At 44.7% G+C, this 22655-nt stretch overlaps 2 protein-coding genes across 3 annotated transcripts in view; both read left to right on the top strand.

The window, feature by feature from the left end:
- The window catches only part of grm8b (glutamate receptor, metabotropic 8b), a 589884-nt gene that overhangs the window by 401479 nt on the left and 165750 nt on the right, over nt 1-22655 (top strand). The window contains exon 1 of one of the 2 annotated variants that reach the window (XM_085780235.1): nt 21953-22033. The exons of the other annotated variant lie outside the window; for it this stretch is intronic. The gene's annotated coding sequence lies outside the window, so the exon portion shown is untranslated. Of the gene's footprint in view, nt 1-21952; nt 22034-22655 lie in introns of those variants that run through there. 2 annotated transcript variants of the gene reach the window in all.
- LOC146986481 (acyl-coenzyme A thioesterase 5-like) lies at nt 1777-17024 on the top strand. Its single transcript, XM_085780191.1, has 11 exons — nt 1777-1866; nt 2252-2462; nt 5452-5551; nt 8596-8786; nt 11351-11520; nt 11966-12085; nt 13941-14020; nt 14111-14204; nt 14383-14463; nt 14690-14831; nt 16903-17024. Exons 2-11 carry the CDS (start codon nt 2267-2269, stop codon nt 17022-17024), a joined length of 1296 nt encoding a protein of 431 aa, XP_085636317.1. The 5' UTR covers nt 1777-1866; nt 2252-2266.

Below are 22655 nucleotides of genomic sequence, written 5' to 3'. Positions count from 1 at the left end.
ACTTTAGTTTCTTTAGTTCTGATGGCTAAGGTGACAGAACCAACAAATCACATTAAGAGAAAGAGATTCAATACAAGCAGAGTAAAGCATGCTCATTCTGGTCCTATCAACATTGAAACTGCATAAATAAAGAGAGATGTCTCCTGTTTGTGTCCAATCAGAAATGCTGCAAAGACACAGGCGCACCTCATTTGGGAGGAACGTGCTGTCTGTGGTGGGGGGAGGCATTTGGAATAGTCTTCCCTCCACTATAAGGGAATGTCCCACTTACTCCTCTTTCAAAGGGAATCTTAAGCAGTGGCTTAAGGACACACAAGAGTGCGACCATTAACTGGACCTGGGGCGATATGACTGATTAATTGTTTACTTACTGTGCTGTCTGGATGTTGTATTACTGTTATGTCTTGCACATTAATGTTTGTCCTGTCCAAGTACCGTGTCTAACATTGTTTTTTATTGTTTTGTCTTTCTTGTCTGTGTAGTACACTTTTATGTATTTCGCTATATGTATTGTATTTATTGTTTTGTTTTTATTCCTTGTGGTGTACTGCTGTATTTTATTTATTTATTAGGGACGTCGGACGCAAATTAGCCGCCTGGCTATAATCCGGCATATTTACAGCAGTATTTCTTTTAGTTATACTAATGTTCATTAATATGCACTGTCCCTATTCAAATAAATGCTATAATTATTATTATTATTATTATTATTAACGAGGAGAAGCAGGCGATCTGCAGAGACCTGCTGCTGCCCATCCCCACCCACCCCTCACTCAAAGTGGATGTGAGCACCACGTCAGAATGTGTCTGCCTTGTTCTTTTTGTCCCAGAAATGACCCATTAAAAGCACGTTTGTGTATAATTTACCTGAATCAAAACTGTCTCATTTTTGAGGGAACAGACTGTCTCTATTTTGTGCTTTCACCCATGACCCCTATTTGTTTAGAGTTAAACTTTGAAGTGGATGTTCCTTTATTTTCTGGGCCAACTCTAAAAACCTTTAAAAAACTTGGGTATTTATTGATAAATTCACCTTTAGCTCCGAGTAATGTCTCAGGTACATGATGGACAAAGCAGGTCTGAAGTGTTGCTGCTGTTTGTCTCTGACCTCTCTGGGCCACCGTAGGAATTGACAGTTTGTGATGACGTCTCGCTCTTGTTTCTATGACTTTGAAAGTTCAAACTGGTCCCTTGCACAAATGGATCCACCATATGAATATGATGTAACTGACTGATGGGATTTTAATAAATTAAAGTGGGAAACAAAAACGATGTTAACCTGTCACATGATTTATTCAATGCAAAGCACAAATTTATTCAGTTTACAGTCATACAGAGCAGAACAAGTCAGACAGAGAAGGGAGTGCTTTTGATTGATGAATATCAATAATGAATCATTTAAAACTGTCATACATTTTGTCTTGTGTCTTACTACACCATCCTTCCATTGGCTCTGATGATATTTCTGCTTGTTTGGTGAAGATGAGGTGTTTAAACCTCTGGTACAGAAACTTGAATCAATCCTCAAAGTGTAAAATACATATTTATGACCCAGTGTGGACAGTAAAAGTAGATTTATTTTAAACCTCCTTTGAACAAAGCTCAAGTGAGGCCCCACACACACGTACTGATGTGGCTGTTGTCGACCTGACTGATCTCTGAGTGTCAAGACAAAGTGATGTTTGTTTTGCGAGGACAGAAGCTGCAGACTCCAGGGCTCAGACTGTTTGAGTTTCATAAATTAGATTAGACATTATATTCACACACACATACACACACACTGTGACAGTTTTGTTTGCAGACCCACAGACGAGCTCAACTCCAGGAGACTGATGACAGCTTTGAGGTCTGCTCTCTACTTTTACAGTAAGTCATTAATGCAATGAAAGGAAAAATTTAAAACTTTGAGAATGAGTTTTTTTATATTCAGGTGTTTGCGGAGATGCAGAGAGGATTTCCCTGGACTCATTGTTGTAGTTTTCTTAGTTGACTAAGAGCAGGAACGAGAGGAACAAGACAGCATTCAGCAGCAGGTTTATTGGGAGACACAACATTAACAGGCTTCTTATAGTCTGAATATGATCTGATAAGACAAGTTAAAGTTTAGTTCTTAGGAGTCCCTGACCTGGAATATGCTCTTCATTCATTCTAATCCAGTTGTTTTCACTAGGTTACTACTGTTGTCTTTCTATTGATGTTTATTATCTGTCCAGTCTGATAGTTTGTGTTTTGTCTCTGGTTGTTTCATCAGTCTACTGGGTTCAGGATGGACATGGAGCAGTGTTGTGTGAAGCTGTCGGTCCAGCCGACCAGAGGACTTATGGACGAGAAGTTTGTTGTCCTGGTCCAGAATGTCCCACCTGGTCTCCAGGTCACCGTCCACGCCTCCCACCAGTGTGAGGACGGACACAGCTGGGAGGCGTTCGGTCACTACAACGCTGACGCCACCAGGACTGTGAACGGTAAGTGGTAATGCTTATATTCTGATTCAATGTGGTCTCTGTAATAAAATTCAGTGACAGTGAAAGACACCAAGGGCTTAGTTTACTGCAAGTTCTCCACTGTAAGAGCATTTATTAATGATAATTTCAACAATTATGTGCAACAATCATCCACAGGTAGCCTGCAGCTAAAATAGATCATTATTATCAAACAAGACAGACACCACCTATCTCCAATTTACAATGCCGCCCTTTCATCCCTTCCCAGCAGATTCAACAATCTAGCCTCAAAGAATAACAACTGTTCACAAGTGGCAAGTGACTCCAACGACTGTCGTTTTAACACAATAGCGCACTAACAAAGTCGAAACCAACTTTCCACCAAAGACAGTCACTTAACAACTGTCGTTGGCACTTGGAGCACAAAAGGGAACCAGTGACATCATCACCCTTGTGAACGCCCACACAAGAGGTTAAATAGCCGGTGCATATTCTCATTTGCCCAGGTCATAGTATTTCAAAGGAGGTTAAATCGAAAGCAACTGGACTTAGTTATTTGTCTAGGAAGACGTTTCACCTCTCATCCAAGAGGCTTCATCAGTTCATGTACGCATCTGACCAGGCTGGGACTGGTCCAACTAACTGGTGTGGAGACTCACTATTTAACCTCTTGTGTGGGCGTTCACAAGGGTGATGATGTCACTGGTTCCCTTTTGTGCTCCAAGTGCCAACGACAGTCGTTTAAATGACTGTCTTTGATGGAAAGTTGGTTTCGACTTTGTTAGTGCCCTATTGTGTTATAACGACAGTCGTTGGAGTCACTTGCCACTTGTGAACAGTAGTTGTTCTTTGAGGCTAGATTGTTGAATCTCCTGGTAAGGGATGAAAGGGCAGCATTGTAAATTGGAGATAGGTGGTGTCTGAGACCTCCTCCCCTGTTGAGGGATGGTTTTTCTACTTTTACAAAAATAGCTTCTTTAACTCCTCTTTAAAACCATCTGTCCTCTCTGTCTAGGATTTGGACATTGCTGTCCTCAAAGGAGTGGGCTTTCTCCTTGAGATGTAAATGGACAGCAGAGTCCAGTCCTGAGGAGTTTGCTCTCCTGTGTTGGGCCATGCGTTTATGCAGTGGTTGTTTTGTTTCTCCAATGTAGAGGTCCTTGCATTCCTCGTTGCATTGGACTGCATACACCAGATTGGTTTTGTGGGTGTGTGGTGTTCTGTCCTTGGGATGTACCAATCTCTGTCTGAGTGTATTGCTGGGTTTGAAATACACAGGGATACGATGTTTGTTAAAGATCATCCTGAGTTTTTCTGATACTCCAGACACATATGGAATGACTATGTTGTTTCTCTTGTTTTGTCTTTCTTTCTCAACCACTTTGCTGGTTTTCTTTCTGGAAGCAGCTGCAGTTTTCACAAAGGTCCAGTTAGGGTAACCACAAGTTGTGAGGGCGCCTCTCAGGTGCTTGTGTTCTGCCCCTTGGGCCTGTGAGCTGGTGGGCACGTTATCGGCTCTGTGTTGCAAAGTTCTGATAACACCAAGCTTATGTTCCAGAGGGTGGTGAGAGTCGAAAAGTAGATATTGGTCTGTATGTGTGGGTTTTCTGTATACCCCTCTACATTGGAGAAACAAAACAACCACTGCATAAACGCATGGCCCAACACAGGAGAGCAAACTCCTCAGGACGGGACTCGGCTGTCCATTTACATCTCAAGGAGAAAGCCCACTCCTTTGAGGACAGCAATGTCCAAATCCTAGACAGAGAGGACAGATGGTTTGAAAGAGGAGTTAAAGAAGCTATTTTTGTAAAAGTAGAAAAACCATCCCTCAACAGGGGATCTCAGACACCACCTAACTCCAATTTACAATGCTGCCCTTTCATCCCTTCCCAGGAGATTCAACAATCTAGCCTCAAAGAACAACCACTGTTCACAAGTGGCAAGTGACTCCAACGACTGTCGTTATAACACAATAGGGCACTAACGAAGTCGAAACCAACTTTCCATCAAAGACAGTCATTTAAACGACTGTCGTTGGCACTTGGAGCACAAAAGGGAACCAGTGACATCATCATCCTTGTGAACGCCCACACAAGAGGTTAAATAGTGAGTCTCCACACCAGTTAGTTGGACCAGTCCCAGCCTGGTCAGATGCGTACATGAACTGATGAAGCCTCTTGGATGAGAGGTGAAACGTCTTCCTAGACAAATAACTAAGTCCAGTTGCTTTCGATTTAACCTCCTTTGAAAAAAAAAAAAAAAGAGGTTAAATAGTGAGTCTCCACACCAGATAGTTGGACCAGTCCCCGCCTGGTCAGATGCGTACATGAACTGATGAAGCCTCTTGGATGAGAGGTGAAACGTCTTCCTAGACAAATATCAAACAAATTATCAAACAAGTGAGCCAGCTCTCTGCAACAACCGCCGCCTGCATTGCCATCCAGTCCTCCCATTAAGCTGGCCTGCTCTTCCTGCCTTTCCTCCCACCAGAAGCTTCCTCCTTCAGCTCTTGTTAACATTTCCATGTTTCCCACGTTCTGTGTTATAAACTGTTTTCCTGTCTGTAACAACATCTATTGCACGTCTGTCCGTCCAGGGTGAGGGATCCCTCCTCTGTCCTCTGCTCACCCTGAGGTTTCTCCAGTTTTTTCCCTGTTAAAAGGGTTTTCCATGCAGTTTTTCCTCTGTGGATTGAGGGTCTAAGGACAGAGGATGTTGTTATGATGCTATGTAAAGCCCTTTGAGACAAACTGTTTGTAAAAACGGGCTATACAAATAATATTGCCTTGCCTTTAAAGCAACCACAAAGAACTTTCATTTTGTGTTGATTTTGGCGATATCAGAACAGAACATTGCCATTTTAAACATAATATTACAATTACACAGTCCATATAGGGACAGGGAATGTACAGTTGTCAATACAGAGACACTGAACAGTCAGGAATAAAACATTTGCAGACACAATTACAATGTTAGAGAAAAAACTGTTTGACCCTTTACTTCCCAGTGTCAGAGGATCCCAGTCTGGGGGGGACGTATTCTGGGGTTGAAGCGATGGGTCTTCTGTGGAGCCTCAGACCAGTTCCAGGCAGCAAACCTGGACTCAGGTACACCAACCAGGACAAAACTGTTCAGATGATTTGCATCAGTATCAGATCAATTACTAATATTGATTAGTTTATTGATTTCTTTTATCATAATTTTTATGTGGCAAACATTTATGATGCACAACTCTGTTTGTAGATTGTAAAGAACTGAATATGGAAATCTGTTGTATATTTTTTTACATTCTGATACACCTTTTGAGACAGAACTGCCTCCTAGAGGTGAAAAGGATCTGCTCTCAATGGTCCGCCTGTAAAACATTGTCAAAGCTGGGACTGGGAGCTCCACCTCCTTCAGTCGGCATAGTGAAGGTGCTGTTGGGCCCTCTTGGTGAAAGCTGAGACATTGCCGCTTATCTATCAGACGAACCCCCCAGAATTTGGTGCTGTGGAACCTCTCCACCTCTGAGACACTGATGGTCAATGGGATATGTTGTCGATGAGCAGAACTACCATTTCCCTGGTTTTACTGGTGTTGAGGCCTAGATTATAGGCATTGAGAACCAGGATGTCGATGAAAAGACCAGCGCCCAAAGTGGTGTCATCAGCCAACTTAATGACATGGTTGCTACTGAAATGATCCAGATGCAGCATCCCCAACTTTTCAATGAACTGTTGCGGCAAAACTGTGTTGGATGCTGAACTGAAGTCAACCAGCAAGATTCTGCCATAGGTGTCCTTGTATTCCAGGTGTGTCAGCATTAAGTAGAGCAGAGTGGAAATGGCATCCTCCCATAGAACAGTGCACTCTGTAAGCAAACCATAACTGTCCAGTTTTGTTGTGAGACTTAACTTAATTTAGTTCATGAACAATACAGTGACAAGTTGCTGTAGGAGTCAAGACGACAGGGCCGTTGTCATACATGGAAACTGGAGTTGGCTTTTTGGGAAAATGTATTATGGTGGTACTTTTTAAACAGATGGGCACCTGGGCTTGGCCAAGGGACATGTCTTTGAAGACATCCTTCAGCTGTTCAGCACAATCCTTAAAGGAATAGTTCAACATTTTGGCTAAATGGCCCATTGCCATAATCTCTATAGTTGTAGGAGTAGGTATGTTACCTTTAATTGTCAGAGCAAGCCATTTTCAGAACGGCTGCGACCACGAGCTGCTCAGAGCTACACTACAGAGGCTAATGGAATTTCTTGGTTTCCCTCATCAAACTCATCAAATACACAATCCAACAACTCCAAAACGCTCTGGTGGACAAGTTGTGACCTGCACATTCACCACGCTATGAGATAATAACGGAACGTTATGAGACAGTGTTGTTTTTGAGGTAAACTTATGCAAAACCGCTGGTGCGCGTTCTCATCTGGGGCAGTTTTTCAGCAAGCAGTCTGCATTTGCCTCGAAAACATCTCTGTCTCGTAATGTTATCATCTCATAGCGTGGTGAATGTGCAGGTCACAACTTGTCCACAAGAGCGTTTTGGAGCCGTTGGATTGTGTATTTGATGAATTTGATGAGGGAAACCAGGAAATTCCATTAGCCTCCTTAGCGTAGCTCTGAGCAACTCGCCACTCGGCTCCGCCGTTCTAAAAATAGCTTGCTCCGACAATTAAAGGTAACAAACCTACTCTTAAGACTATAAGGATTATGGCAACAGGCCGATTTGCCAAAATGTTGAACTATCCCTTTAAGTACACAGCCTGGGATGTGATCTGTGGCCTTGCTAGGGTTAGAAAATATCCTTTTCACACTACCTGTAGCTGCAGTGCCTGGTTGTTAGATGGCAGAACCAACTTCTGTCTAGCTTTGCTGTCTGTAGCTTCAAACCAAGAGAAACAGGTGTTGAGTTATCCAGAAGGGCAGAGTCATTGCTTGTTGCCTGTGTTACAGGCCTCACGATGAGTCACCTGGTCTCAGAAGATAATTTGCCCTGTTTTACAGGTAAAGAAGAGACAGAAGTCATTCCGTGCGTTTTCCATGGCAGGCTGGTAGCTGTCTTTTATTCAACAGAATATTACTATTTCTTTCTTTTGCATTCTCAGTTATTCACTGAATTATTACATTCACTATACATGTTCCATAAATCAATAAACTCAATATTTTTCCCAACACAGGATAAAACAAAAGACATTTGTGTACTCAAGTTACTTTTCCACTGTTTTAACTACAAGAATCATGTGTTCTACTTGTGCTTTTAACACTTGGAATGTCTCTTTTTTAGACTCTACTACAATACTGCCAATTCAAAACACAAATACACACGCACACAAGAATACTAGCAACGTGTATATTAACCTGACTCACTAATTCGCATTAACACTGACTCAAAAACACATAAATTCACATTTTCAGAACTCGTAACACACTTCGGTTCTTATTACAATTCAAATATACCGTCACTCACGAAACAAAATGAAAATAAATGTCCAGGAGCCAAAACAAAGCTAGCGAAAACATCGTCGGACCGCCATTTTGTGTTGTTGTTTTATATGAGTGGAAAACTACTTTTCTTGTACACTTCTCACTGTTTACCTCACAATTTCTACATTCAAACCATCATTCATACATTCGACAGGTTTTTTACACTCCTTATACCCGTTTAACTGTGTTTAACACACTTTACTAACCTGTTTTACAGGTAAAGAAGAGACAGAAGTCATTCCGTGCGTTTTCCATGGCAGGCTGGTAGCTGTCTGAGGAAGTCAGGCTGACGCAGCGTACCACAAGCGCTCACACACGGGGATACTCCCTCTTGTGGTGGAATTAGCGACCTACACTCTGACACTCTTCTCAGAAAACTCATCAACTTAGCTCATCTCTTTCATACAAACAACACATAAAACATAATAAATTCAAAATTTGTGACCATACACATTTGTAGGCGTCACACCTGCACAGTGGCCGTATAGCCTGTACCTGCCTTGGTTTCAGTGTTGTAGATACGGTTATCAACATACTTTTGCCCATTTTCCTTGCAGAGAAGGGAGAAAGTCACTTGTAGCACTGAAAACCTTTCCCTGGCATCTGCAGAGTCCACCGCAAACACAGGTTATACCTCTATGACAACAGAGCTGATTCTCCCATGATCCTCCAGGATGAGGAAGCTGAACATCCAGACTCCCATGGAAGTCACGATCTCAGTGTACCAGGGTCACCAGACTGAGGGCTTCATGGACAAGGTGCTGTTGGCCAGTGTGGTGGTGGAGCGCTGGTACATGGCGCCTGGTGTCCGGAGGATCCCGATCACTGAGGACAACCTCAGCGCGATCCTTTTTCTGCCCCCAGGTAGGACCGGAGGAAGGGAAGTGTCCTGTAGGTGGAGAGTGAGAGTCATAAACTGTTTGCAAACAAAAATTAGACAAACATGAACTACCAAACTTGAACCAGTTAATTTTAAAATATGGCACTTTTACACTAGCATGGGACGGCACTGCACACTTTTTTTGCTTTTCCACTAGCCTCTAGTACCTGGTAACAGATACTATTTCAGTACTGCCTCAGCCCTGGTTCCAAGCGAGCCGAAGCCATACTAAAACACAACATCAGCCGACTGCCTTACACTGATTGGGCAGAGCACCATCACGAGCACGACGTCCAACATGAGAATCAAACCCGGAAATTTAAAAAACAGAGCGGCAACAGCGACCACTGATCTGTACTGAGACTGTTGTTATTCCTTCACCCGAGTTAAATGATGCTGTTGTTATGTTGCGTTTGAGCTCTGGACCCAAATGCAGAAGACCAGACGTGGGTGTGAGTCAAACAGTCGGTTTATTGGGACAGAGGGACAATATGAGGGTAAGATTGTGTGGCAGGGAGCAGGCAGGCCTGCGAGCAGAGAGGCAGGGGACGTGGATGGTCTGGGTACAGCAGCTGCGTAGGAGGCAGAATGGGAAACACAGGTGATTAGGTACAAGCGATATCACTGGTAACACTGACAAGTTCTAGTAGCACAGGCCGAACTACCAGGCCGAGCGGCAATCTGGCAGTGAGCCCACAGGAAGCCAGCCTCTTTATACTGCTCCTGATCAAGATGATCAGTACCCCTCCCAATCCACAAGATACTGGAGGCCACAACCCCACCGCCGCACATCCAAAATCTTGCAGCGGATGGGTTAATGATTCTCTCAATCACAAACGGGCCAACATAGCGGGGGGCAAGCTTTCGTGATTCCACCTGCAGAGGGAGATCTCGTGTGGATAACCAAACCTTCTGTCCAGGCTGGTCCTGTGGAGTGGGACAACGGTGTTTGTCTGTCAGTCTCTGGTTGCGCTGGGCAGAACGAGTGCTGCTCGAGTGGTCGTCCATGTATCTTGGACTCAACGAAGGTGTGCTTGGACCAAGGGTACTGCAGCCTCACGCTCCTGAGTGGGGAACAGAGGTGGTTGAAAGCCATTAGCAGCCATGAATGGGGACATACCTGTGGCTGAACTGGTGAGGGAGTTGTGAGCGTATTCAATCCATGGCAGCTGGATGCTCCAGGAAGCGGGATGCTTGGCTGAAACACACCGGAGCGCTGCCTCCAAGTCCTGATTGGCCCGCTCAGTCTGGCCATTGGATTGTGGGTGGTACCCAGAAGTTAAACTGGAGGTGGCGCCAATAGCTCTGCAAAAGGCCCTCCACACTTGAGAAGAAAACTGGGGGCCTCTGTCTGAAACAATGTCCATAGGGATACCGTGAATTCTGAAAACATGTGACACAAGTAGGTCCGCTGTCTCGAGAGCTGAGGGTAATTTAGGGAGAGGCACAAAATGAACAGACTTGGAGAAATGATCAACTATTGTGAGGATGACAGTGTAGCCTGTAGATGGTGGCAGACCAGTGATGAAGTCAACTGCAATATGTGACCAGGGGCGGCTGGGGATGGGTAGAGGTTGCAATAAGCCAGCAGTCCGCCAGTGGACGATGAGAAGCCTTTCCATGGGCACAGACAGAGCAGGCAGCCACAAACTCCCTCGTGTCCCGTGTCATGCCTGGCCACCAGAAGCGCTGCTCGAGGAACTGAAGAGTTTGCTGAAACCCAGGATGGCAGGTGAGTGTGGAGGCGTGACCCCATTGCAACACTTGGGAGCGAGCGGCCTCAGGGACGTAGAGGCGATCAAGCGGGCCACCACCCGGATCTGGCTGAGTCTGCTGAGCCGCCTTCACCACAGACTCAATCTCCCATAATGCTGCTCCCACGAAACAAGTGGGGGGTAGAATGGGCACTGGCTCAGATGTAGCAGAATCCGGGGAAAACTGTCGAGAGAGGGCATCGGGCTTGAGATTGCGTGAGCCTGGACGATAAGAGAGTGAAAAGTTAAAGCGGCTCAGGAACAGAGACCAGCGAGCTTGACGAGAATTGAGGCGTTTTGCAGTCTGCAAATAAGCTAGATTCTTATGGTCTGTCCAGATGACAAAGGGGTGTTTTGATCCTTCCAGCCAGTGCCTCCATTCTTGTAATGCCCACACAACAGCCAACGATTCCGGGTTACCAACATCATATCTCTGTTCAGCCCCGGAGAGACACCTGGAGAAAAAGGCACAGGGATGCACCCCCAACTCCACACACCACAGCTGTGTGGAAAACCATGCTGTGGTCCGTAATCGAGGTGCAGATGAGTGAGTTTTGAGTTGACGAGAGGATCGAAAAAACAGAGAGAGGGAAAATGTGGCCCCGCGATCGCCCTGCGACGACCCTACCCCCGCTGAGGAGGAACTAGAGAACTCAGCTGTAGTGGAAAAGCACCTTTACCGAGCTGAGCTGTGCTATGCTCTGACTGTGTAGTGAAAAAGTGCCATTAGTAGCTTGTACTGTGGGAAGAATCTATGGAAACCATCTGTCTTTTTGGTTTTCACTTGTCTGAAGGACCCGGAACTTTCCCCGGCATCCTGGACCTTTGGGGGGCTGGGGGGAAGTTGGTGGAGTACCGTGCATCGCTGTTGGCCTCCCATGGCTTCGCCTCCCTGGCTCTTGACTACCTGACTCCTAAAATCACCAGGGAAACTGGGAAGATGGTGGACAACGAGTACTTTGAGGTAAACTGGATGAACCTCACATTAGTGAGCTTTTGGACATGTTAACGTTTCCTAAAATTTGTAGAGTTCATTTAAGGTTTAGGGAAGTAGAACACTGGCATAGGAGATAGTCATCCGCTATGGTTCTTTCCCTTCATGACCTTCGTTTCCATGGTAACCAGACAGTAAAGACAGCTAACTGCATATGCTGCTTAATGCAAATGTACCTTTATGGCCCCAAACAGTAGCTACCATGAACCAAAAAGAATTGTTTAGGAACGCTAAAAGACCTTGCTGCATTTGGCATGAATGGGATGTACCATATCCAAATCTTCATTGATCCATTTGTTAATGTCAATACGAAATGATCACATATGAATGACGAACGAAAACTGTTATTTCTTTTCCTCATCAATCAAAAATAAATAAAGCCTGCTCTGATCACTGACATGTTTTCCTGCTGCAGGCGGCCTACAGAGTCCTGCAAAAGAACCCTCAGGTCCTTGGCAGCAGGATCGCCATGTTGGGTCTTTCCTTTGGAGCCAGTGTCACCCTCAAAATAGCTGCTTACTCCCAAGTTATAAAGGTACAACCAGTACAGGTGAACCTTATATAAGGATGTAGCTTAGCCCCATTTGGGACTGTGACCCATTGTGTAGGAGATAAATCCACAGCTGTCCGGTTGGAAGGTGCAAGGAGCATGCACTGCAGTGACTGAGGTGGGGCAATTGCCTACAACCAGTTAGTGTGTGTCTGGAGGCCATGACTTGGGAGGGAGGTGAGGCAGGATCTGAAGTAGGGGGAAAACCCTGATTGGGAATGTGACTAGGCTCCAGTGGAAAGTGAATACAGGGGCTTGGATCAAGGTGGCAAGAAGTGAACCAGGTAAATTGAAGACATAGGAAATTCAAAAGAAAACACAGTATAGCCACTGAAAAGACTGGAGCTGATTCATTTGTTTGTCTTTTGATTTATCAATTCATTAGGGCTTCTCATGGAAGGGATACTTCATCCAGAATCGATAATTCACCAATCATCTACTCACCGTCATGCCAAGGAAGGGTTTGGAGAACTTTCGGAGTCATCAAAACACTTTTGGAGTTCCAGGGGGGGTCCGGCTGGAAACGGATTTTCATATAATGGCGGTGGATTGCGCTCACTATTGAATCGTCCAAAACACACACTATGAAACATCCAGATACCTCCATACTGCTCGTCTGTACTGACCCAAGTGTCCCGATGCTGCAACATGAAAAAGTTGTTCGGAAAAAATGTATTTGATCTGTTTTTAGCCTTGTTGTAGTAGTGGCTCCTAGTGGCTACACAAGATGCATGAGATTTGCTGCAAGATTCCGTGTTTATGTGGCAGGGTTTGAACCCCATCCTCCCGGGTAAGAGTCATGCGTGCTGCTGCCCATTTGACCAAAGGGATATCCCTATGGCCAAGTATCCAGGGCGAATGATCAATTTGAGGCATAGTGACAGGACCCTCAACTGTCGCATCTCTTTTCACAAGCACGTCCTCGTGCTCCACGCAGGCTGCCACCCATCAGGAATCCATGGACCCACCAGTGGTACTACATGGATCCTGCCAACAATGCCAGAAAGATGTGACAGTTGACGCTCCTGTCACTATGCCCCCAATCGAACATTCACCCTGGCTACTTACACAGGGATATCCCTTTGGTCGAATGGTCAACGCGCATGACTTTTACTCGGGACACTAGGATTCAGACCCCACCCGGGAACTCCTTTGTCCTGCCACATTTACAGCATGCATAATGCATCCAATGGTTTACAACGGCGAATGAACATCTTGCTGCAAATCTCGTGCATGCTCACAAACATCAACAGAGCCACTAAGAGCTACTGCTACATCAAGGCTAAAAACAGATCAAATACATGTTTTCAGAACAACTTTTTCATGTGGCGGCTTCAGGACACTTGGGTCAGTACAGACGAGCAGTATGGAGGTATTTGGATGTTTTGTTTGTTTTGGACGATTCAAAAGTGAACTCTATCCACCACCATTATATGAAAATCCATTGCCAGCCGGAACCCCCCCCCCCCCCCCCCCCCGGAACTCCAAAAGCGTTTTGATGACTCTAACAGTTCTCCAAACCCTTCCTTGGCATGATGGTGAGTAGATGATTGGTGAATTATCGATTTTTGGTTAAGTATCCCTTTAACCCCGGAACTGTGCACTAAGACAAAAGTCTTGTCTTGAGTCACTGCAATTGTGGAAAGAGTTGAGGCTTAATTTGGAGATGGTGCTATTTTAAGTCTGGCCTTCACAAGTGAGCTTGGCTTTTAGCAACTATGATGATATTCCCTCCTGACCAGCCTCCAGACTTCCGTAGTAAAGGTGCAAAACAAGAAATCAAGTCATCCCCAAGCCAAGATTAAATTTGCGGTGAGTTGATGTGTGTGTGTCCTCCCAGCTCAGGTGTGCAGTGTGTGTAAGTGGGAGTCATGTGCAGCCAGTTGGATCTATGGAAGAATTCATGCTCTTCCTTCGCAAGTAAGTTGGAAACATCAAGAATGCAAAAAGTGAACGGACCCGAATCGAACATCAGTCACAGTCTGTTTGGTTTATTTTCCATCACACCAGAAGTTACAAGAAGGCTCGTTTAAATGAAGACAACCATGTGATTTTGCGAGACATGCTGCTGCCCATTCCCACCGACCCCTCACTTAAAGTGGATGTAGGTATTGCCAGTACTGTCTTTGTCTGACTCTTGTCTTTTGCCTTTTCCAACAATTTTCCACATATGTTCTAAGAGTTACATAAATAATTCATCAGTTTATGGCACATGATTCACAGACTCTGCAGGAAATGAAGAAATCTGAGGAATTTAATTTGTTCCGTTTGTCTCTGAGCAGATGGGACGAGTCCAGTGTCCTCTGTTGGTGGTCGTGGGTGAAGATGATCAGAGCAAGCCTGTCCACGAGTCTGTGATGGACGTGAGTTCACTGACACAAGGACATAGTGTGTGATGAACAGTGATGAACACATTGGTCTGGTTGTGTTTTATCATGAAATCCACGCCCTCCTCACCCCTCAGCCAATCAGTTTCCCCCTACAGACTTCCAAATATGTATATAGAACTATAAAAATATCATAAAATACAAAAGATTAGGTCTCTGAAAAATACCTGTGTGGTCTTTTTCCTCCCTTCCTGTTTTCCAGATGAAGGAGATGATGAAGCGAGCAGGAAACAGCCACCTGCTGACCGTCCTGTCATACCCGAACGCCGGTCACCTGATCGAACCTCCGTACACGCCGCACGCCAGAGTCAGCACCTTCAGAAGTGTTGGAGCAAAGCACAGCAGTAGGCTCCCTCTCATTGACTGCATTTACATGCACTAAGTACCCCGTTTTTTGATCAAATTCGGGGTATGGTGTTTACATGAAGTTAGAGAAACCCGGTAATTCAGTATCCCTGTACATGATAAAACAGTATCCCGGTTTCTGATTACTGCGTCTTACATGCGTATGTGTGTTTCATGTTTATTGTTTACAACAGGAAGCGCAACTACTTGGAAGTATGTAGGTCAGAAAATTTACAAATGAAAAATACTGCCATGTTATATAACTTAATAAAAGAAAGGGAAATTCAATGCAGACTGATCGGTTCATTGTAAAATATGCATTTATTGATGTAAAAGTTGTGATTTCTGTACACACGTTAGGCTACAAAGCCTCCAGGCAGCACTGCTCTGTCCAATAACGCTACACACATGAAGCTTCACTTTTCATTCAATGCGACTGCCACAATTGTTAGATTTCATCAATGAAACCAGCATTTATCTCCTAAAAAGAATTTAACCAGTCAGCGGTTAATCTCTAAAAACCTACGGGTAGGTTAAAGGACAATTCCAGGCGAATTCAACTCAGGGGTGTATTTTCATATCATTTTAGGTCTAAAAGAATGAATCTGAAGATTTTCAGTTTAATCGCTCCTGTTTTGCGGTAGCTGCGTCTGTCCGCGCATCGCCACAGCAGCAATGAATGGGAGTGGATGTAAGTTCCGCTGTTTAGGCTGTTTCCAGCCCTCAAAGCCGCAATTTTTTTCCACAGACAGCATCAAATGGCTACTCAAACATGCACCGAGAAGTTTATTTACTTCAAGCAAGCTGACATGTTTGTAAAAGTCGATCTAATTCAAAGTCTCCCGGAGTCTCGCGCGACCCAGTTGCCGTGCTCGGTGTGTTCAGGAGCAGTGGGAAAAGCTACCGTTTGTGTCATAAACACAGGAATATCAACTCTTTACTTGCTTCAAGTAAAAAAAACTTCTCGGCGCATCTTTGAGTAGCCATCTGACACTGTCTGTGGAAAAAAATGTACACTTCAAGCAAGTAAAGAGTTGATATTCCTGTGTTTATGACACACGCGGTAGCTCCTACTGCGCCTGAATACACCAGCACTGCAACTTCGGGCTTGCGCGAGACTCCGGGAGACTTTGAATTAGATCTAGTTTTACAAACATGTCGGCTTGCTTGAAGTAAATAAACTTCTCGGTGCATGTTTGAGTAGCCATCTGACGCTGTCTGTGGAAAAAAAATGCGGCTTTGAGGGCTGGAAACAGCCTAAACAGCGGAACTTACATCCACTCCGATTCATTGCTGCCGTGGCGATGCGCGGACAGACGCAACTACCGCAAAACAGGAGCGATTAAACTGAAAATCTTCAGATTCATTCTTTTAGACCTAAAATGATATGAAAATACACCCCTGAGTTGAATTCGCCTGGAATTGTCCTTTAACCTATTAATAGGTTAACCTATTAAAATCCAGCAATCGTTTTGTCCCCCGGGGTGACGACGTAGGTTGGCCGGCTGAGCACGTCAGGAGACGGGGTTGCTGTCTCTGTGATGTCCCGGTCACAGCTCACACACGGGGAGCTTCACTCCTCCGAAAAACGTCGTAGCAAACTTGTAAACAGCCGTCATTTGGATAAACTGACCGCACATTGGGGATCTAAACAGTTAGCCTACTTCCTCGCATGAAAAAATATTAAAACTTAATAGTCTCCTCGTTGCTCCAGAAATGTGCTCTTGTTGTCGCCGCCATTTTGTTAGTAACGTATCTATGGTAACGATTACGTCAGCTGGCTGAGCGGCTTTCAGATATCGGGGTACTGTGTTTACATGCTCCAGTATCCTGGTTTCTTTCGGAGTTCTCCAGGCAGCAAAATCTGGTTTCTCAAAATCGGGATATGAGCTTATCCCGATTTCTGGAATCAGGAAATGGTGTTTACATGCGCAAACAAAAAAAACGGGGTACTTAAAAAACTGATACTGAGGTGCATGTAAACGCAGTCATTGTTGGAGAATCAGGGATGAGTTAAAGGTCCATGTGGCAGGATTTCAACACTGTCTCTGCTGCGTCTTGTCTCTGCAGTGATGGTTCTATGGGGCGGAGAGACAGCGGCTCACTCTCGGGCTCAGGAGGACGCCTGGAGGAAGATGCTGGTCTTTCTGAGGGAGAATCTGCGTGGCTCAAACCCATCCAGCCAATTGTAGAGGATAAGACCGTTGCTTTAAGTCACTGAGGCATTTCAACAGGAAAACATAATTGCATTTGCGTTATGATGCACGAAGTTCATTATTTATTTGACATACAAATTTCCAAACAAACACAACTGCACGGAGCGTCAAAAAAAGTTTTTCCACAAAGGTTGAACTGAACTGCCAATCACTGTGAGGCCCATTTGTACTAACAATCAACATAATTTGATCATAATCTGCTTTTATACACCTATAATAAAGTGATGACAAAGTCACAAAGAAGTGAGGCGGATATAAATGAATATGAAGTTTGGTCCTGGTAGCACAACTCTTTTAAAAAAATTACATGAAATCCACTGTGGGAAGTTTCATCTGAGCTCCTATAGACCTGTTCTCTCAGACTATTTACAGAATAATTATACGAACTTTGTGAAGCCTTGGTAGAAAACTAGCTGTTCCATTGATTTTATATGTCACTAATTTCACTACGACTTAAATCAGTTGCAACATTACCGTTACCATTAGCATTGTTACAGTTGTTACTGTCACTGTGATGTTCTGATTAAACCTGACTCTGTATTTAGTCAAATCTTCTTCTACTGGTCCATTAACCACAGAGAAATAAACCTGATTCCTTTTTGTTACTGAACATCTAAGATCTCATTGTATCATTGTAGACTTGGAGGAGCAGCCTGGCTCTGTTTTTTTTTTTTTTTGGGTATGAAAAACTCCCCTGGACCATCACTTTTGGATGAGTCGACTGAACTGAGACCAGTGGGTTCATTCACCTTCAGACTGGAGGCTCTGTCTAGAAAACAGGATCAGGACCTCAGTCTCTTGGTTCGAGTTCTTTCTGTTGGAGGAAGATATCAGTTTATTATTATCTGTTACATTACTTCTGAGGGAGAATCTGTGCAGCAGCAGGAACCGTCACAAAGTCAGAGCATCATCATCATCAGCCCTCAAACAGCACATCAATGCAGCTCAAACAGAAACATCATTAATTCCTCCCACACACAAAGTTTGTTTTCATTTTACAAAACAAAAACACAAAATTATTTTTAAAAGATGAAGTTATGCTGAGAGAAAGGTTGTTTCCATCTTGACATAAAACTGCTGCTCAGTCCTCCATATTTACTTTGTTATGTCTCAGTCTCACAGACCAGAGACAACAGGACAGTGGGTTTCCTTTATGCTGATGTCATCACAGTGAGAATAATAAAACCTGCAGTAGGTTCCTGTCAGCCAGAGACGCTTTTAGGTCAAACTGTCAGACTGTCCAGGAGGATTGTATTACTTGAGTCTGGAGAAGCCGAGAGGTTGGTGTTGTGGTGCCTTCACAAACACTCAGAAAACTGAATGCTTGGTTTTATCCTCTGAAGAAAAAACTTTTATTCTTAGTTTTGTTTATTACGGGTATAGAAAGGTAGACAGGTCTGGGACCAGCATGCACCTGGGCTAGTTTGTTTGGATAAATACATGAAAAAAAGAAAAACTGTGTTTTCTTAAACCACGTCTCCCATGATGCATCAGTGATCGTCTGATTATTTTTTTTAAATATTGCATTTAACCCTGTTGTTGTCCTTATGGGTCAAATTGACCCAATCTGTTCCCTTTCTCCATCCTTCCTTCCTTCTTTCCGCAGTCCTTTTTTTCCTTCCTTCCTTCCCTTCGTCCTTACTTCTTCTTCCTCCCTGTTTTGATCCAACTGACCTGATCTGTTCCCTACCCCTCCATCTTTCTTTCCTTCCCTTTTACCTTCCTTCTTTCCTCCTTTCTTCCTCCCTTGAACAAATCTATTCTCTCCCTCCTCTTTCCTTCCTTTTTCCCTTCCTTCTTTCCACAATCCTTTTTCCCTCTCTGCCTTCCTTCCTTCCTTCCTCCCTTTTTTCCTTCCTTCCTTCTGTCCCTTCATCCTTCCTTCCTTCCTTCCTTCCTTTTTGACCCGATTGACCCAATCTGTTCATTCCCTCCTTCTATTTTTCCTTCCCTTTTCCCTCTCTGCCTTCCTTCCTCCCTTTTTTCCTTCCTACCTTCCTTCCTTCCCTTCGTCCTCTTCCTTTTTTACCCAATCTGTTCCCTCCCTCCCTCCATCTATCTTTCCTTCCTTTTCCCCTTCCTTCTTTCCTCCCATCTTTCCCTTTGTCCGTCCGTCCTTCCTTCCTTCCTTGACCCAGGAGGGTTTGTAAATGTGTGTGAGAGCAGGTTAGTGTGTGTGTGTCCTCCCTCTACCTCTACCTGTGTGTGTGTGTGTGTGTGTGTAGTGTCGGTGTGTATCCGCTGGGGGGCGTCCTGCCTCCACCTCATAGCTCCCCCCTCTTTCTCTCGGTGTCTCCGCGCGCTCAGCATCGTTACTGTAACTTCATGTGTGTGTGTGAACCGGACTCACTTTGGGTCGGGACCACCATGCGGCGGCCTGGGCTCGGACCTGAGACCGGCTGTGGTTCTTCTGTGACGGTGGGGGGAAGTTGATGAGACCCTCAGACCCCCACCACCACCACCACCACCACCACGACCACCACCATCAGCCTCCACGTCCACGCGGCTGCTGTGATGAGCCTGAGAGCCTCGCGTGTTTTCCTGTGACGCACCGCGCACTTTGGAGAGCTGCGACAAGCGGAGAGGGAGAAGAGAGAGAGAGAGAGAGAGAGAGAGAGAGAAAAAAGAAAAACACGCGTGTGTGTGTGTCTGTGTGTGACTTCGCGGTCTTGTGGAGCCAAGCGACCCTGACGTGAACATGTCTCCACTGTGATGGTGATGATGAGCGGCCACACGCACTGATCCCAGATCCGCCGGTGCGAGGGAGCGCAGCGCAGTGACCCGGGATCCGGAGCGAGAGGAACCTGAATCTGAACCTGAACCTGAACCTGAACCTGAACCTGAACCTGAACCTGCTGTTCACAGGAATTTACCACTTCACCGCGAGGGAACAGTGCAGGAGCAGAGGAGAAAAGTGGATTTTTTTCTTTCTCTTTTTTTTGGGGGATGTCTATCTCTTGTTTTGTTCTGGTGAATGGATGCCGCTGCTGACACGGAACCGGATCGAGTCCCTGGCTGCAGCGGAGGAATTCAGTTCAGCGAAAAGATAGTAATAATATCAGTGTGATGTGATAAAACAGCTGGAGACAGAAAACATCTGTGTGACCTGTGACACCCGGAGAGGAAACACCTGCTCCTGCTCCTGCTGCTGCGGAGAGAGAGAGAGAAAGAGGTACCTGAACGCATCACGATATTTGCAAATTGAACAGGTAAAAAAAAGAGAAATTAATGAATCAATCATACATTTTTTATAGAATTAAATCACTAAGTGCAGATTATTGGTCATTGAAACTGTTGTGTTTTCTCTGGGTTTATTGTTGAGCTCACAGACTCTCAGCCTGCGAGTCCATCAGTTCTTATCGATCAATCAGTCAATCAATCAATCAGGATCAATCGCTAACGAGCCTCCCAGACTCCTGGATGGATGTCAGATGTCAGGTCGTTGTGTTTCCGCTGCTCTCAGATCAGATTCAGGATTTTTCAGATTTTAGCTGATTCTGCTGGAATGTAATGTTGAGTCGTGCTGTTTGGCGCGTGTGTGCGTGCGCGCGCCTGTGTGTGTGTGTGTTTCCAAGGAGTGTGTTTAAGAAACTAAACGTCAGTCTGCGTGCACACTGTGACACATGCACGCGCATTCATGGATGTATTAGAGAGTTTAGACATGGTTCTCAGTTGTAATGTATGTGTGTTTCATGTTTGCCTGAGGATTAGTGTGTATGTGTGTGTGTGTGTGTGTATTTGAGTGTGTGTGTGTGAGGGGTTTTCATTTAAGATGAAAAAGAACAGGAGAGAAGTGGGGGAGGAAAAGAGGGGGAATGGGCGAGTTCCATAGAGAGACAGTGGGAGAGAGAGGGAGCTGATGGAGAGAGATAAAGTGAGAGAAGATGAAGGAGTGTCCTCCTCCCTCCTGCAGCGTCCAATAAGAGCCCAGTGACTATATTTACTTTGTGGCTGCAGATCAGCGTCCAGAAACTCAGTCCAGCATCACACGCTGTTCAACCGGCTCCTGTTCAGATAGACAGACCATAATAACAACGTGGCCAGAAGTGAAGTGAGTGGACACCTGAACATGTCCGCCGTATGTGATTCCACAGATTTGTCCTCAATGTTGAGAGATAAGAGACGCTCAGTGAGTCATCGTCGCTGCACACAACATGTTTCCTTCGTGAGTTGAAGCTGCTCGGCTGCGATCTGACAGGGAAAACAGAGCCCCCCCCCCCAAAAAAAAAGAAAGAAAAAATACCAAAGCCCGACACGTTTACATTCAACTTGCAGAAATCACGACTCATGATGATGAGTCTGATGTAATTATAGTGCGAGTGGAGGAGGCTGGGAGAGAGAGAGATGAGGCAATAAAACTTAAATATGAGAATATCAATCCATAAATTCACAGGTTCAGTGTAAAGTTACATTTTAATGTCTTCTTTGATCATAAAGTGTCTAATACAGTTAATGCACACAGCCTGTATTCAGAAACTGAGCCTTAAAACCAGCCGTCAGGACTTCCTGTCACTTTATGATGTCACAACAGAGCAGTCACACTAAGCCCCGCCCCCTCACCACCTGGACCCACCATCCAACAACTTGTAAGATTTGGTTTCTCTGAGCGTTTTATTCTGAAATCTGCTCTAATTTTATTGAATCACTCAGAAAACAGTCAGCCAATCAGAAGAGAGACTCAGGGCCTCCTCCTCTCTTCTGATTGGTTGACACCGACCTGTTACTGTTACTAGAGCTCCAGAGAGAAGCTGGTTTAGTTCCTGAACCTCACATTAAATAAGTTGGAAGTTGTTAGATTTCATCCTCAAGCCAAGATGAACGTGTTTGTCAAAGTTCTTGTAACATCTGTCCAATAGAGCTTCTCGGTGTTGAACCCCCCTCCTCATTCGGTTGTAAGGCATAAGAGGCCATCTTGACTCATTGCGCATTGTTTAGTTGGTGAAGGAGTTGAACATGGACACAGGAAGCACCAACAGGAGCAACAGGTGATTATTGAGTTGTGGTTCCTCATCAACACACTGCTGAAGCTTTAGGTAGATGACAGAGTTTCCCCTTGCTTCCAGTCTTTATGCTAAGCTAGGCTACATCTTGATCTGAGAAAGTTTTTCTTACCACGTTGAACTGTTTCTTTAAGTTCCTTTTTAATCAGATACTCACAAAGACGAAGCCTTAAAACCAGTGATGGTTGTGTTTGACAAACAACACAAAGAGGGAATATTGACTTCCAGCCATCAGACTGTAAACAACACATATTGTCCCTCCATTTTTCTCACTCATCAATGAGAGTCTTTGATCGTCTGAATATTTCATTGTTTGGCAGCTTTGATATTTTCCTTTGTGAAATCTTGTTGAACAGAAGCGATAATATGGGTTAGGGTTTATACCTTGGGACAACACAATCCATTGCCTGCTCTTGAGGAAATGACTCTAAAGAAAAGTCTGCAACACCAAAAGAGCAGCTCTTCCTTTAGATGTTTATCTAACATCTGAGGAAGAGCCGGTGGTGCTCCAAACGTCATGTAGCTTTAATACATTTTTGCTTTTGGTGTTGCAGACATTTCTTTACCCTCATGTCCCGTTTTTCTTGGTCCAGCACCCACCCAACAT

This window comes from Trachurus japonicus, chromosome 6 (genome assembly GCF_045865225.1).
Source record: "Trachurus japonicus isolate A0001 chromosome 6, Traja_1.0".
Taxonomy (NCBI): Eukaryota; Metazoa; Chordata; class Actinopteri; order Carangiformes; family Carangidae; genus Trachurus; species Trachurus japonicus.
This window is presented reverse-complemented; position numbering and strand designations above follow the sequence as displayed.

Excerpts from the sequence above, each read along its gene's own strand:
- LOC146986481 (XM_085780191.1), top strand. The coding sequence starts at position 2,267 with ATGGACATGGAGCAGTGTTGTGTGAAGCTGTCGGTCCAGCCGACCAGA. Across the intron at positions 2,463-5,451 it reads CGCCACCAGGACTGTGAACG|TGTCAGAGGATCCCAGTCTG; the intron begins GTAAGTGGTAAT and ends TTTACTTCCCAG. Across the intron at positions 14,021-14,110 it reads TTCATGCTCTTCCTTCGCAA|AAGTTACAAGAAGGCTCGTT; the intron begins GTAAGTTGGAAA and ends CCATCACACCAG.